Source organism: Homarus americanus, unplaced genomic scaffold (genome assembly GCF_018991925.1).
Source record: "Homarus americanus isolate GMGI-L3 unplaced genomic scaffold, GMGI_Hamer_2.0 scaffold30108, whole genome shotgun sequence".
NCBI lineage: Eukaryota > Metazoa > Arthropoda > Malacostraca > Decapoda > Nephropidae > Homarus > Homarus americanus.
This window is the reverse complement of record NW_024748109.1, coordinates 1,227,793-1,247,005: the sequence shown is the minus strand read 5'-3', so window position 1 is coordinate 1,247,005 and position 19,213 is coordinate 1,227,793. Positions and strand designations below refer to the sequence as shown.

Sequence of the window (19,213 nt, the reverse complement as noted above, 5' to 3'; positions counted from 1 at the left end):
TCTGTCTGTCTCTGTGTCCGTCTGTCTGTCTCCGGGGCCCCAGAGACACAGAGGATGAAGGTCTGTGTGTCTGTTTACATGAAGGACTCACCCGTCTAATAAACTTAAAACTATGATATAAGTAAACATTAATGCGATTATGGTAAAGAAGCGCTCAGTCACCCACAAGCTGAGGAACAGAAAGTTAAAAAAATAAAGTCCATCATGGCTAAAAATGCTGACGTCAGACATATTTGAAAACGAGGCCATTCACAGAATATTCCTTCAAACTTTGGACTAAAATTGAGGTAGTAGTTTGTGAGATAAGATGGGTTAAAGTTTTTTTTTTTTTTTCTCTCTTCAACAACTGTACCTATGTGAGATGAAGGATCTGGTCAGGATGGAAAAGTTGAGGTAATAGTTTTATATACGAGGGATTTTTCCTCTTATTACCGTCAGCCATATTAGGAGACAGGCAATGAGGCTAATTACTCAACAAATATTACTGACAACCTTCACGAGAGAGAGACGAACTTTAAAATGTGAAGAATTTTATACACAGACGCCGCCGGATGGACGACCAACCACCAGCGATCAACACCGTCAGCGCACACTGACACTAGATCCCTCCCCTCCCCTCTCCAACTCTTCTCTGTTCCAGCAAATCAGAACCATTAATAAGGTTAGGTAAGGTTAGGTTAGGTTAGGATGGACGATACACACTGACAACAGACACAATTTCTGGAGGAGGAGGAGGAGGGAAGGAGAACCACCCAAGCAATATGTATGAAAAGTTCCAGCAATATTCAGCAAATAGTTTGTCGAAAGAAGAAGTTGAGAATAAGAAAAGTTTACGCACTGATGGACGACTGACTACTGTAATCGGCCAGACAGATTGAGAGAAAAATATTAAACTTAGGAACTTTTGAGAGAACACCCCCCCCCCACCCCACCCCTCCCGCAGCTGTAACAGGCCCCTCACCCTCCCCCACATACACCGCCAAGATAGAGGTTAAATAAGAGGGGGCATAGCAAGGTAAGGTGGGTAAGTAGATAAGGAAAGTAGGTAAACAACAAGGTGTGTTAGGTAAGTATAGGAAGGAAGGAAGGAAGATAATTAACAAGGAAAGAATGAAGGCAAGAAAGTAGGTAAACATTAAGGTAAAGGTACGGCAGGTAGAAAGACATTCACCCACTCACCTTGATAATGTTGTGGCCGTGACTGCGAGGGTTGGGCACTACGGTCACCTGGAAGAAGGGGGTGACACCGTACTCAGCGTGGAGACGAGTCAACACCTCGTCGAATTCCCACCTCCTCCTGTCCCACGTCTCCCTCATCAGTGTCCAGCCATCTGTAGAAGGTCACCACCAAATTAGTCACATCTCTGGTTTATGTAGCCACAAATACCTCTGTTTTAACCCTTTGAGTCCTGGCGGGTTAAACCATCGTCCTCAAAGGATTAAATTATAATCTTCAAAGGGTTAAATCATCTTTCTCGAAGGGTTAACTTAGGTAAATATCACAAGTATTGTTTTATACAAAATATCTGTTTTAACCATCTCTAATTTATGGTAATGACATTGCAAACATTAAGAACGTAATATATTATATACCATATATACAGTACTGCCATATACCGTATATACAGTACTGCCATATACCGTATATATGTTTCATATATATTTGGTATATACAGTACTGCCAGCAGGTCATATACAGTATCGTTATATATCGTATATACAGTACTGCCATATACCGTATATACAGTACGTTTAAGAGTACCGTATATACAGTACTGCCATATACCGTATATATAGTATCGTTATTATGTCGTATATACAGTACTGCCATATATTGCATATACAGTACTGCCATATATCGCATATACAGTACCGCCATATATTTATATACAGTACCGTTACATACCGTATATACAGTACCGCCATATGACGGTATATACAGTACTGCCACATCGTATACAGCACTGCCATATCGTATATAATAGTAATCACATATCGTATATACAGTACTGCCATATATCATATACAGTACCGCCATATACCATATATACAGTACTGCCATATACCGTATATACAGTACTGCCATATACCGTATATACAGTACTGCCATATACCGTATATACAGTACTGCCATATACCGTATATACAGTACTGCCATATACCGTACATACAGTACTGCCATATACCGTATATACAGTACTGCCATATACCATATATACAGTACTGCCATATACCGTATATACAGTACTGCCATATACCGTACATACAGTACTGCCATATACCGTATATACTGTCATAAACAACATTAGTAAACTACCACAGAAATTCAAATGGTTCTCGATAAAGGTTTCCGTTCGTATCAGTGAAGGTTTCCAGAGCACAGTAGAGATGCGTGTGGAAGCCTCGATAAATAAGCCTAGTTTGGGTTATCTAGGTATGGTAGCCTCGATATGGAAACCTCCGACCGAATCCTTAACTAGAGGCTTCCACATGGACTAAAGCGTAAGGTGGTGGTGCAGCGGAAACCCTCGCGTATCCAGGCTGTAACCCCCCCCTCCCCTCTCTCTTCTGTCCCCTCCTCTTCCCTTCTTCCCCTCTCTCTTCTGTCCCCTCCTCTTCCCTTCTTCCCCTTATCCTCCCATCTCTCCTCCTCCCCCTTCCCCGTCCTTCATTTTCCCGTTTCTATCTCAACCCCTCTCTTCCTCCCCTCCCCATTCCTCGCTTCCTCCCTCTCCCCTCCCCTCCCTCTTCTCTCCTCACCCCTAAGGCTGATGTATGGAGGAGGGAAATGGTCATCAAGCTTTACTTTTATCACCTTACTGCCCCCCCCGTGTGTGTGTGTGTGTGAGGAAAAAGGGGTGGTGGTGGGGGGTGAGTGGGGGAGGGGAGGTGGGGGGAGGGAGGTGGGGGGTGGTGGTGGTGGGGGATGAGTGGACATAGGATAGTTCCTAATGTATCATGATACTACCATGATATTTGACCGGTAAGTCGTTGTATTATGGTTCTTGTGTGTGTGTGTGTGTGTGTGTGTGTGTGTGTGTGTGTGTGTGTGTGTGTGTCGTACATTGAATCACCGGGAATTGGAAGTACAGACTACAAATATATCATCCCTAGAGCGGTGTAGCCATGGTGGGCCCGAGGAGGAGTGAGAAGAGAAAGAGGAGGGAGAAGAGGAGGAGGAGGAGAAGAGAAAGAGGAGGAAGAGAAGGAGGAACAATAAGGCACCTCCATCCGGCGACCATCACAACAGACGCAATCGATCAGAAACACATGAGACGAAACTTACCCCCCCATCTATTTTTCTTCTGAGTTAGGTGTCATAGTGAGGGGGTGAGGGGAGGGAGGGGGTTAGGGGGTGTGAGAGGAGGGAGGGTAGGCAGGTTAGGGGTGCAGAGGGGAGGGAGGGAGGGGTAGGAGGTTAGGGGTGGAGGGGAGTGGAGGGGGGTAAGGGGAGGAAGGGGGAGGGGATGAGAGGGGGAAGGGGAAGTTTGGGTGAGGGGAAAGGATGGGGAGAGGAGGAGGAAAGTGTGTCTGAGGAGAGGTAGGAATGAGAGGAGGAAGGGAGGTGAGGGGAACATTATTCTCATTAACATTCCTCTCAGTGCTTCTCATAAACATTCCCCATCATAAACACAGGTCATAATAAACATTCTTTGTGTTTTTCATTAACATTCATCATAAATATCCCTTATAATAAACATTCCTCAAAATAAACACTGGTGATACTAAACACTGGTGATAATAAACATTGATGATAAACACTGGTGATACTAAACACTGGTGATAATAAACATTGGTGATGATAAACACTGGTGATAATAAACATGGGTGATGATAAACATGGGTGATGATAAACATGGGTGATGATAAACATAGGTGATGATAAACATAGGTGATGATAAACATTGGTGAAAATAAATAGCGGTGGCGCGGCGATAGACACGCGTGGAGTCCTACAAGGGGCTACTGGAGGTCCCCTGTTGTCTTAATGCTCAGAGTCTACAAGATACTGTACTTTCTACCTACACTCTGGAGGTATACATAATTATATTGTGATGGTATATATACAGTACGAAGGCATTCATACACATCCGGTCAGTATTACATGTATGTACACTATTACATCACACTGATAAACACTCATTGGAAAGGCCGTAAATGACTTACTCAAACACTGACGGAGAAATGTTCGGTATTATGCATTTAATGGGCGCCAGTCCTTGAACCCTGAGTGAAAGTTTTAGGAGAGACGCCCACTAATGTTAGGTCACCACAGAGAAACCTTCATACTGACTGGCCACGGTGATAATACTGTCAGATAACACACAGGGAGCATTATTATCACCGAGGTAGAAACATTATTATCACCGAGGTAGAAATATTATTATCACCGAGGTAGAAACATTATTATCACCGAGGTAGAAATATTATTATCACCGAGGTAGAAATATTATTATCACCGAGGTAGAAACATTATTATCACCGAGGTAGAAATATTATTATCACCGAGGTAGAAACATTATTATCACCGAGGTAGAAATATTATTATCACCGAGGTAGAAACATTATTATCACCGAGGTAGAAATATTATTATCACCGAGGTAGAAATATTATTATCACCGAGGTAGAAACATTATTATCACCGAGGTAGAAATATTATTATCACCGAGGTAGAAACATTATTATCACCGAGGTAGAAATATTATTATCACCGAGGTAGAAACATTATTATCACCGAGGTAGAATAAACTTATATAAGACTGAAATTGATGACCACCTGAAGTTTAGACATTCCCAGTTTATTTCACCTGAAATTTAGACATTCCCAGTTTATTTCACCCGAAGTTTATCCTGGGTTAAGCTAGCGTTCGATTTGGTTGGGTTACAGTAGCGTTAGGTTAGGTTAACACAGGTTAGATTGAGATGGGTTAGATGAAGGTAGGCTTAGATTAGGATAAGTTAGGTTTGCGTCAGGGTGGGTAATCTTCAGGTAAAATAAACTACAGGTGGGAATCTTCAGGTGATCCAAGTTTTGTTTAGAAAAAGTTTATGAATAAATTACCTAGACGAAAAGTTTCCATTAAAGAAGGAAGCAGTTTGAAACTCTTTACCAGCCAACACCAACTTTAGCCGTCCAGGAGTGAGCGTGGCGAGAGGCGAGAATCCAAAGATCTTCACCTTGTTGTCAGGGTAAAGTTAAATAAACCAATAATAACAGCACATCAAAAGTATCGTCTCACCTGTAAACACCCGAATTTATTTCACCTGAGGATTAACCTAATTTAACGCATACCTAACGCTAACCTGTTCGAACTCTAACTTAACCTAACCTTATCCACCAAAATAGGTGAGATAAGCTGGTGTAGAGAGAGAGAGAGAGAGAGAGAGAGAGAGAGAGAGAGAGAGAGAGAGAGAGAGAGAGAGAGAGAGTCTTTGTCTGCCTTTCTGTCTGTCTCTCGCTGCCTGTCTATATGTCTGTGTCCGTCTTTTTCCCTGTCTCTCTGAATGAATGTTTGTCTGTCTGTGTCTGGCTGTATGAATAGCGTGGGTCGGGATCGTACACACACCAATATATCTACATTACCAGACGACCATTACAAAAAAACCTATACATTAACGGATGGTAAGGCGTTGGCGCTGGTTGACGGAGCATAAAGGTGAAGAATTAGCCCATAAAACCACGTCTCAGTCACCCCCCTCTACGTGAGTCCTCTCTTACTCCCTCCCATTAAGACATACCAGGACACAGAATAATACACCAGAACACACTAGGATACAGCTGAACACACTAGGACACATCAGAACACACAGTAGACGTAGGGCAGACGCAGCAGCCCAGATATAACCATCAATAAGGGGGGACCGCCTCCTGCACGTGAGGTGAGGTCGACGGCGGGGATACATACGACCCAGATTATGCTAAGCCCTTACATTAATTTGCATCCAGCCACACTCCAGCACCCATCATGCGCTATTTACACTCCAACTCTCTCTCTCTCTCTCTCTCTCTCTCTCTCTCTCTCTCTCTCTCTTGTGTACGTACGTGGGTCTGATTTTACGAGAGTCCTTGACTATGATTTTCAAGAAGAGGGAGAGTTCTGTTTGGAGTGAAGGTGCTCTGTGATTCGCACCCTGTATACGAGTTTTGGCAAGTGTATAGAGTCGATGGGGGTTTTCGTAACGTTGTTTTAAGTGAAGTTATATTAGGTTCTGATCCTCCTTACAGTATATAATCATAAGGAAAGAGGGATGGTTTTGTTTTGAGTGAAGATGCTCTGTGGGTCATACCCCATATACGTGTTTTGGCGTATGTATAGGCGATAGGGTTTTCATAATGTTGTTTTATGTGAAGTTATATAGATTCTGATCGTCCTTAAATATTAGTGATTGGGTTTGCTGGTGTTTATTATGAATTAAGGTATGCGATTCCATTCCTGCATATGTTATGGGAGTTCAAGACCTGCATGATGTGATTCCAAGAGTCTATTCTGAGTTTATACAATTCGAATATGTATTATGACACTTTCTGTTGTCACTCCTAATGCTATGAAAAAAATGAATAACACCCTATATCGTTTTGTAAGTTTACTTGAACGGTATTTATATATATTTTAAGTTTATATGAAGATAATTTATTAATATTTTAAACTTAGACAGTATAACTCAGATAAATATTAAGGTTTTGGAAGAATTTGTCCTGGGAGAATATTTTTTAGTTTATCGTGAATGTAAAAGAGTTTACTGTCAGTATGAATATCGATATTATAAACATTGTGAACCCTTGTTTAGACTATACTGAGGAGATTATAAACACTATGATCCCTTTATAGTGTGATTTTAAGAGATTTAAAACTATGGTTGTTGGGAATGTGTCTCATGAGTGATAGGATTGCATTTCCAACCCGGAATATGTCAAAGATGGTTAATAAATCAGTGTTGTGTAGTTTACGGAAACGTATTTAGACCACTTACAATATTTACGTCTGGGAAGAAATATAACAGATCTTTAAGGTATTGTTTTCTCAAGTAAATATTGAGTAATTAGGCCTATGCTTTGTTCTCAGGCCTATAGGTTATAGAATGTAGGCCTAGATATATAATTTTCACATATTACTGTTTTGCCAAGTTTAATCTCGTATCACAATATAAACACTGCCTGTTCTATACATGACATGGTATATATGTTAGATGTGTAGAGTGTAATATTTGACTAATGGTGTCACTAAAAATAACAGCCTCAGACAGACAGACAGAGGGACAGGTTTGGTTAGGTTAGGTCAGGTCATATTAGGTAAGGTTAGGTCATATTAGGTAAGGTTAGGTTTAATTAGGTCAGGTTAGGTTTAATTAGGTCAAGTTAGGTCATATTAGGTAAGTTTAGGTGAGGTTAGGCCATATTAGGTAAGGTTAGGTCAAGTTAGGTCATATTAGGTAAGTTTAGGTTTAATTAGGTCAGGTTAAGTCTAGTCAGGTCAGGATAGCTTTCCGATGGGGTGGGGTGGAGAGTGTGGGGGGGAGGTAACCTTCAGGTAATCCTTAGAACCTTTATTACAAGTTATGAACAGGATTTAATCTGGTAGGTTATGACGCTCCAATGTTAGTTTGTTAGCCAAATGAAGATAAACTGTTCAACTTCCCTCAGACCCTCTACCGAGCCGCCATGATGGAGTGTCTTGATGACTTTTTCCTCAAGTCTAGGAGAAGTTAGGTCGCCATTTTGTCTCTCTCCAAGTGGCATTACAAAAAAGAAAAATCATCATGCCTTCATTACTCAGTCTTCAGAACAGAGAGATAATGTTAAAGGCACTGTACTCGATAGTCTTCACTCACTAAACTGTAAAATTAGGTACGCATTTACAGCCGAGTGAACTGAACACTTAACACTTCACCATCACCACTACTCCACCTTACGGGGAGGGGAGGGAAGGGGAGGGGGGAGGGAAGGGGAGAAGGGGAGAAGGAAGGGGAGGGAGAGGATAATCTACTACGGACTCTCATTTCTCCGACAATTTACATTTATTGACATTTTTCTCTATACTGGACAACTTCCAAACAGTCTTGGCCGAAATTTATATCGATCGATTTTCAAGATTTAGAGCATTTATCTCTCTCTGTCTCTCTCCATCTCCCGACACAGGAACGCCACACACCATCACTACCTTCTGCAGGGCATATCACTATCAGCCACCACCACAACCATACTAAGAGCCCCATCACCACACCACCAACAGTCTCAGAGGAAAGAAGAGTTTGGATCCATGTTATAAACTTGATACTTACACTCGTCACGATTCTCGACTCCACTAGTTTGTCCTAAAAAAATAAAACTCACTCACATTTTTACGTCATAAATCCCGACAAGACTCTCGGCAACCTTTTAGAAAATCATTTATTCCGTGAAACATCCAAATTCTCGAGGGTTTTTATAGTGAACCTTAAATGAGGTTCTGATGACTGTATTAAACACTCCTGTATGTTTAGTGAAGGTTCAGCTGACGGCGATAATAAAGGGGGAATATTGTGAGTGTTTTATGAGTAAAGGAGGGATATTGTGAGTGTTTTATGAGTAAAGGTGGAATATTGTGAGTGTTTTATGAGTAAAGGTGGACTATTGTGAGTGTTTTATGAGTAATGGTGGACTATTGTGAGTGTTTTATGAGTAAAGGTGGAATATTGTGAGTGTTTTATGAGTAAAGGTGGAATATTGTGAGTGTTTTACGAGTAAAGGAGGAATATTGTGAGTGTTTTATGAGTAAAGGTGGACTATTGTGAGTGTTGTATGAGTAAAGGAGATATTGTGAGTGTTTTAGGAGTAAAGGTGGGCTATTGTGAGTGTTTTATGAGTAAAGGAGGAATATTGTGAGTGCTTTATGAGTAAAGGCGGACTATTGTCAGTGTTTTATGAGTAAAGGTGGAATATTGTGAGTTTTATGAGTAAAGGTGGACTATTGTGAGTGTTTTATGAGTAAAGGTAGAATACTGTGAGTGTTTTATGAGTAACGGTGGATTATGTGAGTGTTTTATGAGTAAAGGTGGACTATTGCGAGTGTTTTATGAGTAATATTGTGAGTGTTTTATGAGTAAAGTTAGCCACCCATAGCCGCCCTCAGCTGCCAACTAGTCAAATGCTCATAAACTCTCACAAAAAACTTTTAAAGAGAATAAAACATTAATCAACTTTGTGAATACATAGCCGCCACTCCTATGTGTGTGTTTATGTATGTATGTGTGTGTGTTTATGTATGTATGTATGTAAGAAATAGAATAAGAGGAAAGAAAGGGAAGGAGAGAGAGAGAGAGAGAGAGAGAGAGAGAGAGAGAGAGAGAAAAATATGGGATGGAGGTGTCGCGGGTAATCCTAGCGTACAGAGCCAGGTTCTCTCTCACACACGACCTCCATCTCTTTCACAACAGGTTTAGTTGAGTTGAGTTAGGTTAAGTTCGCTAGGGTTAGTAAGTTTAGCCGGGTAGGTTGGAGTTGGGTTAATATTAGCTTTGGGTGGACGAGAGAGAGAGAGAGAGAGAGAGGTGTAGCTGCATCATGCCTTGCCTCCACAACCCTGGCAAAAACGCAGCGGGGAGCTGTAAAAGCAGCTATAATGGAAACAAAACAAGTGGGGAATCACACACACACACACACACACACACACACACACACACACACACACACACACACACACACACACACACACACACACACACACACACACACGTCATCAGCTCGTCAGGTCAATCAACAGATGCATTAAAGTATTATTTTGTAAAACTGGAAGATAAACACTCTTTCTCTCCCTTCCTACCTCTTCCTTCTTCTTCCTCTCCCTTCCTACCTCTTCCTTTCCCTCCTCGCCCATCCTATCTCACTTTCCTTCTCTCTCGCTTCGCCCTCTCTACATCACTTTCTCTCCCTGGTTCTTCATTCTTCTCTCCCTCTCTTCCTTCTCTCCTTCCCTCGTTTCTTCCTTCTCTCCCTCTCTTCCTTCTCTCCTTCCCTCGTTTCTTCCTTCTCTCCCTCTCTTCCTTCTCTCCTTCCCTCGTTTCTTCCTTCTCTCCCTCTCTTCCTTCTCTCCTTCCCTCCCTCCACCATACTGCAACCAAAATTTAGGGTGTAGGTCCTGGCATCCCTTCTCACGCCCTGATGCACCTACACGCAGCTTCCTAGAAGAGGGAGGGGAGAGAGGGGGTGGGGGATGGATGGGGGGGAAGGGATGGTAGGGGAGGGGGGACATCAAGGCCACCCCCCTCTCCTACTCCGTAATGCAGTTGGGTTATGGTGTTTGTGCGACTGCTAGGGGAAGGTGTGGTGGTGAGAGGGAGGAGTGTGGTGGTGGGGGGAGGTTGTGGGGAGGGGAAGGAGTGGTGGAGAGGGAAAGGAGTGGTGGGAGGTAGGATGGTGGGGAGGGAGTTGTGGGGGGAGTGGGGGGAGAGGAGTTGTGGGGGGAGTGGCAGGGGAAGGTAAGGTGGTGGGGAGGTTGTGGGGAGTGGCAGGGGAAGGTTAAGATGGTGGGGAGCGAAGTGGTAGGGAAGGTAGATGGTGCGAGGGAGGAATGGTGGGGAAAGGTGAGATGGTGGGGAAGGTGAGATGGTGGGGAAGGTGAGATGGTGGGGAGGAGTGGTGGGGGCGGAGTGGGGATAGAGGGATAAACAATGGGGAACATGTGAGTGGGAACAGAGAGGGCGGGGTGGTGGGGGGGAGGGGGAGACACAAAGGGAGAGAAACAGGTGGTTTGCGTAAGAGAAGTGGGGAAGGGAGAGTTAAGGGAGCAAACAGGGAGAGTTAGGGCAGGAAGGGTGAACTCTTACCAACACGGAAAACAATACGGAACACAACACGAAACACAGCACGAAACACAGCACGGAACACAACACGGAACAAAGCACGGAACAATCTGATATGAGCTCTTACCAACACGGAACACAACACGGAACAATCTGGTATGAGCTCTTACCAGCACGGAACACAGCACGGAACACAGCACGGAACAATCTGATATGAGCTCTTACCAACACGGAACACAGCACGGAACACTCTAACAGGTAATAATATAAACCATAAAATAACAACAACGTAACACCAGATGTACAGAACTAAGTGTCAGTAACAATCAAGATGGCAGACGACCACAGTAATACATTGGTTAGGTTAGGTTACGTTAGGTTAGTTTAGGTTAGGCTAGGTCAAGTTAGGTCAGGTCAGGTTAATTTAGGTCAAGTCATGTTAGTTTAGTTTAGTTTAGTTTAGTTTAGTTTAGGTTAGGCTAGGTCTAGTTAGGTCAGGTTAATTTAAGTCAAGTCAGGTTAGTTTAGTTTAGTTTAGGTTAGGCCGGTCAGGTCAGGTCAACTTAGGTCAAGTCAGGTTAGGTTAGTTTAGGTTAGGTTGTTAATATTTAGGTGAAATAAACTAGATACAGTAAATATAAAAAAAATACAAATAAAATAATTACCATACAAGAAATTATGGAAATATAAATTAGTGTGAGAGAGAGAGAGAGAGCGTAATGAGGTGTTTCTTAGTACTAACAGGGGTAATGGAGAATAATGAAGAGACGGTGGGGGGAGATAATGGAGAGAAGATGGGGGGAGATAATGGAGAGAAGATAATGGAGAGAAAGGGAGAGAGATACTGGAGAGAAAGAGGGAGAGATAGTGGAGAGAAGAGGAGGAGACAGGAAGGAGGAGAAAGAGACAGGAGGGAGAAGGGAATGATAGAAGAGGTGAAATACGGGAGAAGACGAGAGATAAAGAGAGTAGGAGGAGATAAGAGGGGAAGAAAGATAAAAAGAGAGAGTAGGGGAGAAAAGACAAGAGAGGAGAGGGAGAATAGATAGAGGAAGGGAAGAATGATGGAGGAGATGGAGAGGAAGACACAGAGGAAGAATGGAGAAAAGAGGTGGGGAGAGGAAGGGAGGGAGGGAGGGGAGGGAGGAGGTGGAGGGAGGAGGGAGGGGAGGGAGGAGGGAAGGGGGGACGGGGGGTGGATGAATACTCAGGAAGAGGTGCAGGGGAAGGGTCGACGACGAGTGGACTGTGTGAGGGAGAGAGATGTGAATACGAATGCAATGAGGAGAGGAAGAAAGGGAAGAAAAACCAGAAGAGGAGGAAGAGTGGGGCAGGAGAGGAGGGGAGGAGAGGGTAGTGAGAGTGTAAGAGGAGGAGGAGGAGGAAGAGAGGGTAGGGGAGTGTAAAGGGGGAGCGGGGAGAGGAGGAGGAGGGGGAGAAGAGGAAGCAAGAGAAGAGGAAGCAAGAGAAGATTCGCATTCGGGAAATTTATTGAAAACGTGAACCTGAATATCGGGTTTATGTCAATTAGAGATTTCAGTAACTTACAGAAATATTCAGTTAACCTAATCCTGGTCATAACTCAACCTAAACCTAACTTAACCTAACCTTAATTAACCTATTATAATCCACAACCCAAACGGACACCACGTTAAGTTCCCTAAAACCCACTACTCCTTACCCTGACCTGACCTGACCTGACCTGACTCATCTTGGCCCTCCTCTCCTAACCCAATCCCATCCTGACCTGACCTATTCTTCCTACTCCTACCATACCCTCCCCTATCTCTGATGCTTCCTTACCTTCCTCCCCTCCCCCATCAAAACACCCTACCTACCCCTTATAATTATTAAACCCCCACCCAAAAAAAAAAATTAACTAAAAACAAACCTAATCTAAACCCAGCTTCCGGATCAAGACATTTTAACCTGGGTATTATTGTCTTTTTTTTAACAGATGCAAGAGGCGTTAGGTGTAAGTGGGGGAGATAATGGTGTAAAGAAGCGGTGGTAACTATACTGTGGCGGCGGGCGGGGAGGAAGTCATTTGAAATGGCCATGTGATTTACAGAAGGTGTTAATTTTTTTTATTGGTTTTTTTTTAAATCTTTGGGATAAATATGAGGTCGTTAGTAGTGTCAGAGGGGGGGAGTGGTGTTGTATTATGGGGGAAGGGATTTTGTAGTTGGGAAGGAGGTATTTTGTAATGGGGGGGAGGGCTTGTGTGAGGGGGGGAGGTATTTTTATAGTGTGAGGGAGGTATTCTGTAGTGTGAGGAGGGCTTTTGTAGTGTGAGGGAGGTATTCTGTAGTGTGGTATTCTGTAGTGTGGGGAGGTATTTCATAGCGTGAGGAAGGTATTCTGTTGTGTAGGGAGGTATTCTGTAGTGTGAGGGAGGTATTCTGTAGTGTGAGGGAGTATTTCATAGCGTGAGGAAGGTATTCTGTAGTGTGAGGAGGTATTCTGTAGTGTGAGGAGGTATTTCATAGCGTGAGGAGGTATTCTGTAGTGTGAGGAGGTATTCTGTAGTGTGAGGGAGGGCTTTTGTGGTGGGAGGTATTCATAGTATGAGGGAGGTATTTCATGTATGGGGAGGTATTCTGTAGTGTGAGGGAGGTATTCTGTAGTGTGAGGGAGGTATTTCATAGTATGAGGGGTATTCTGTAGTGTGGGGAGGTATTCTGTAGTGTGAGGGAGGTATTCTGTAGTGTGAGGAGGTATTCTGTAGTGTGAGGGAGGTATTCTGTAGTGTGAGGGAGGTATTCTGTGGTGAGGTATTTCATAGTATGAGGGAGGTATTCTGTAGTGTGAGGAGGTATTCTGTAATGTGAGGGAGGTATTCTGTAGTGTGAGGGAGGTATTCTGTAGTGTGAGGAGGTATTCTGTAGTGTGAGGGAGGTATTCTGTAGTGTGAGGGAGGTATTTCATAGTATGAGGGAGGTATTCAGTGTGGGGAGGTATTCTGTAGTGTGAGGGAGGTATTCTGTAGTGTGAGGAGGTATTTCATAGTGTGAGGGAGGTATGCAGTGTGAGGGAGGTATTTCGTAGTGTGAGGGAGGTATTTTGCAGTGTGAGAACCCATGGTAGTCCCCTGCAGAAGGCGAAGGTGTGGACTGAGGACATAAGACAAAGAGCAAAGTAGAGTTTCAGGAGCGAGCGGCGAGGTGAGGTATATGGGAGGAGGAGGAGGAGGAGGAGGAGGAGGAGGAGGAGGAGGAGGAGGAGGAGGAGGAGGAAGGAAGGAAGGAGGAGGAGGAGGAGGAGGAGGAAGAGGAGGAGGAGGAAGGAGGAAGAAGAGGAAGAAGGAAGGAAGAAGGAAGGAAGGAAGGAAGGAAGGAAGGAAGGAAGGAAGGAAGGAAGGAAGGAAAAAGGAAGGAAGGAGGAAGGAAGGAAGGAAGGAAGGAGGAAGGAAGGAAGGAAGGGGAGGAAGGAGGAGGAAGGAGGAAGGAAGAAGGAAAGGAAGGAAGAAAAAGGAAGAAAGGAAGAGGAGAAGGAAGGAAGAAGAGAAGGAAGAAAAGGAAGGAAGGAAGAGGAAGGAAGGAGGAAGGAAGGAAGGAAGAGGAAGAGGGAGGAGGAAGAGGAGGAGGAGGAAGAAGGAAGGAAAGGAGGAAGGAAAAGAGGAGGAGGAGGAGGAGGAGGAGGAGGAAGGAGGAGGAGGAGGAGGAGGAGGAGGAGGAGGAGGAGGAGGAGGAGGAGGAGGAGGAGGAGGAGGAGGAGGAGGAGGAGGAGGAAGGAGAGGAGGAGGAGGAGGAGGAGGAGGAGGGAGGAGGAGGAGAGAGGAGGAAAGGAAGGAGCAGGAGGAGGGAGAAAAGAGAAGGAGGAGGAGGAGGAGGAGGAGGAGGAGGTGCGCACTGCTTGGGAAGAAAGGAGGAGGAACAGCATAGATCAAGGAGGAACAGAAGAAGGAAGAAGAAGAAGAAAGAAGAAGAAGAAGAAGAAAGGTTATACGGGAATGGCACTGTCTAAAGAGAGAGAGGGCTCCATCGTCAGATAGGTGGAGATTGCTGCAGCGGCAAAACGCTCCCGGGGGCGCTATTGTCACCCACTTGCCTGAAGGAGAGCGGCCAAGGGCTGAGGGAGGGGTAAGGGAAGGAGGAAGGGTGAGAGAGGGGAAGGAAGGGTGAGAGAGGGGTATGGGGAAGGGAGGAGGGTTGTAGGGAGGGAGGGGTTGTAGGGAGAGTGGGGTTGTAGGGAAAGGAGGGGTTGTAGGGGAAAGGAGGTGTAGGGGGTTGTAGGAGGAGGTAGGGAGGGGTTGAGGGGAAAGTGAGGTGGAGGTGTAGAAGGAGGTTGTAGGAGGGGTGTGGGAGTGGTTGTGGGGGGTAGGGGAAGTGAGAGTTGTAGAGGGAGTGAGGGGGAGGGAAGGTGGGGGTTGTAGGGAGAAGTGAGGGGTTGTAGAGGGAGAAGTGAGGGGTTGTAGAGGGAAAGTGAGGGGTTGTAGGGAAGTGAGGGTTGTAGGGAGAAGTGAGGGGTTGTGGTGGTTATACCCCAGGTGCTCTGCCACTCATCTCCACCACAACGGACGACGACGCCAGCAGCCACAGTAGTGATAACAGGAACGATAAGAACAGTGGTAGTAACGATAAGAACAGCAGTAAGAGATGAAACAGCAGGAGGAGGAGGAGAAGGAAGCAGGAGGAGGAGAGTCGGGAGGAGGAGAAGGAAGGAGGAAGGAGGAGAAGCATGAGGGGAGGAGTCGGGAGGAAGAAGAAGGAAAGAGAAACAGGAGGAAGAGAGTCGGGAGGAGGAGGAGAAAGAAGGAAAGAGGAAGCAGGAGGAGGAGAAGAAGGAAAGGAAACATGAGGGAGAGTCGGGAGGAGAAGAGAAGAAGGAAGGAAACAGGAGGAAGAGAGTCGGGAGGAGGAGAAGAAAGAAAAAAGCAGGAGGAGGGAGTCGGGAGGAGGAGAAGAAGAAAGGGAAGCAGGAGGAGAGAGTCAGGAGGAGGAGAAGAAGGAAGGGAAGCAGGAGGAGGAGAAGGAGGAAAGAAAGCATGAGGAGGAGAGTCAGGAGGAAAGAAAGAAAAGAAGAAGGGAGGAGGAGGAAGGGGAGTCGGGAGGAGGAGGAGAAAGAAGGAAGGGAAGCAGGAGGAGGAGAAGGAAAAGAGGAAGCATAGGGAGGAGAGTCAGGAGGAGAAGAGAAGAAGAAAAGGAAGGAAGCAGGAGGAAAGAGAAGTCGGGAGGAGGAGGAGAAGAAGGAAGGAAGCAGGAGGAGGAAAGTCGGGAGGAGGAGGAGGTACGGCAGCGACAGGAGGAACGGGTCTCGGGAAGTTGAACTCAACCTTGTTGGGAGAGTCGTCCATAACTCTGAGTTTTGTTGTTACCACCACCACCACCTGAACCCTACCACCACCACCACCACCACCACCTGCACCCTACTACCACCACCACCACCACCAGTACCTCTTCTCCACCACCCACCACCACCACACTCCCCATCAACCTCTTCTACCACCACCCACCACCTGAACCCCACTACCACCACCACCACCACCACCAGTACCCTTCTCCACCACCACCTGCACCCTACTACCACCACCACCACCACCACCAGCATTCTCCCCCACCAACACCACCACACTCTATCAACCTTCTACCACCACCACCACCTGAACTCCTACCACCACCACCACCAGTACCCTTCTCCACCACCAGCTACCACCACCACACTCTATCATCCTCTCTCACCATCACCCTAGACCAGATTTCCAGACGTTATTCGCTTAAAAAAATAACTAACTCATGACTGAAGGCATCTAAGTCCCTCCTCCACGCCAAGGCAGGAAGATGGCGGCCAACACCTGGTGAAGCTTACAACAAGACTCCCAGGTGTGTGGACCATCACCAGCTCCAGTAAAGTGAGGACCAGGCCTGAGGAGCCGTGAGGAGGATGGTAACTGGCCCTCCACTCCACCGTCTTTCTTTTCCTCAACTGTAAAGTTACGTTCCTATTCACAGTTGGGTGGACGAGGGGCGCCCCCGGGTGAGAACCAATGACCCTTAGGACAGGAAACGAGCGGTCATCCACTCGGCCACCGCATCCCACCATCTCCAGTTACGAGGAACAAAATAAAACACAGACCTTTCATAACCCCAACCAAAGACTCCAGCGTTAAAACAACACCACGACTCAATGTGTGAGACCACATCTAAGATTTAAACTGGGGCACGAAGATGGCGGCCAGAAGGGGCGAGCAAACTGCCGTGAGACACTATTGTAGCTGGACACGTTCTCTCGGTCACCATACTGAGGAAGAAAACACCGTGGGAAGCTGGTCCTCTGTGTGTGTGAGGGACGGTGGTGAGCGTCGCCCACCATCGTAACACACCTCACAACTCCATTACCGCCTGACTGCTGGCTCTTGGCAAGGGCGCTGGGGGCGTTGGATGGGTTCTGGGGAGTTCGAGAGGTGCTGAAGGGGTGCTGAAGGGGTGCTGGGGGTGGGGAGTCTGGAGAGGTGCTGAAGGGGTGCTGGAGTGGTTCTGGGGTGGTGCTGGGGAGTTCGAGAGATGCTGGAGAAGTGTTGAGGTGGTGTTTATTTCACCTGATGATTATCCACCCTAACACTATTTAGGGAGATGAGGTTAGGTTAGGTTAAGGTAGGTTTAGGTAGGTCAAGTTAGGGAAAAGGGAGAGGGGGATTAAAAAATAACAATGATGCTGGTTGTCTCCCCAAACGTTGAGTGAATGTTTTATTACGGTGGAATGGGATGGGGCAGATGGAGGACGGGGAAGGGTGGGGCGGGCGGGCGGGGCGGGGCAAGGGGCGGTGAAGGTTGGATTGGGGTAGGGTAGGGTCAGGGTTGGGACTAGGCGAGGCAGTGTTAGGGTGGGGTGGGGCTTCACGGGGTGGGGTGGGGTGGGGTTAGGTGAGGCTGGGCAAAGCAGTGTCAGGGTAAGGTGAGGCAGGATGAGGCGAGGCGGGCGGGTGAGCGTGGGAGGCCTGTGTATATCACTGCCAGTGGGCCTCAGGCTTTGTTGTCACGACTATACAGGAACACTCAGGACGACTGGGTTTGTTCATCTTTATTTCCTGTTTCTTGTCTTCCTTACAGTGGAGAAGAAGGAGGAATTATAGAGGAGGAGAAGAAGAAGGAGGAGGGGAGGAGGAGGGGGAGGAGAAGGAGGATGAGAAGGAGGAGGAGGGCCTGGTTGGTTATACAGTATATTTGTTCCATCACTGCTGGATCTTGGTCACGTCAATGGAAATAGGGGGGCGCTACTAGCTATATTATTATCACTATTGTCTCTCTCTATACGGTGGGTGGCTCCTATAACACACGTATACCATTAGCATATAGCCCCTCCTTCCCTATCACACACAGCATCTCCTCAACAGTATAGCAGCTACAGAACATCACACACATCTCCTTCCCAAGATGAGTTGAGTCACAGTCAGGTTTGAACCGTCGTCAGGGTAAATAAGAATGTAAATCGGTGATCTACACACACACACACACACACCAGTTCCATCATATCGGCTGCCCTTGTAACTTCCTACGACCTCCATCTCCCTGGAGGCTACTGTCTTAACTCTCCTCCAAAAAGTGATGCCTATGGTGTGGGTGTGTGTGTGTGCGAGAAGTTAATACTGACGGCGACGTGGGTGGTGAAAGAGGGAGGACCGAGAGGCAATAATAATGAGCTTCATATGCAGGCAGCAAGAAGTGTTGACCAAGACGGAACCACGACACTCGAGGCCTCACTCAACACACCTCCTCCTCCTCCTCCTCCTCCTCCTCCTCCTCCTCCTCCTCCACCACCACCACCACCCACTTTACGACAACAACAAGACCACGCCAACAATATCTATATGCAGCGAGGGAGATTCACGTCGCTGTTAAATCCCATAAACGGAATAATTTGGCAATATAACCAGCAGCAAGGATCTGACAATAAGGTGTGGCCAACCCTTATATGAGGCAGGCCTGGGAGACCTATTGAGCCCGCAAGGTCTCACGCCACCGCCTGCTACACTCACCCCAACTATATTATGTAAACAACACGCAGATGCTTGATCTCCTTCTCTCTCTCTCCGTTCTGATTTACTTCTTCTTTTGCCCTCACATCAACGTCCACCACGTCCCTCTTACTCTGGTTCCACTCATCATAACTTCACATTCAGGAATCTGCCTTTACCTGAAGTCACCTCTTGAAACAGGCTGCCTGCACTGTCCTCCTGTCTGCTGATAAACAGGCTGCCTCTGTCTACGATAAACAAGCTGCCTGACACTGTCCTCCTGTCTAGCTGATAAACAGGCTGCCTGCACTGTCCTCCTGTCTAGCTGATAAACAGGCTGCCTGCACCTGTCCTCCTGTCTAGCTGATAAACAGGCTGCCTGCACTGTCCTCCGTCTAGCTGATAAACAGGCTGCCTGCACTCTCCCCTGTCTAGCTGATAAACAGGCTGCCTGCACTGTCCCCTTGTCTAGCTGATAA

General features: G+C 46.2%; 1 protein-coding gene across 1 annotated transcript in view; it reads right to left on the bottom strand.

The window, feature by feature from the left end:
• Positions 1-19,213, bottom strand: part of LOC121880061 (endothelin-converting enzyme 2-like) — a 113,959-nt gene that overhangs the window by 35,809 nt on the left and 58,937 nt on the right. The window contains exon 3 of the mRNA XM_042387068.1: positions 1,180-1,331. Within this exon, the coding sequence (XP_042243002.1) occupies positions 1,180-1,331 (152 nt within the window). The remainder of the gene's footprint in view (positions 1-1,179; positions 1,332-19,213) is intronic.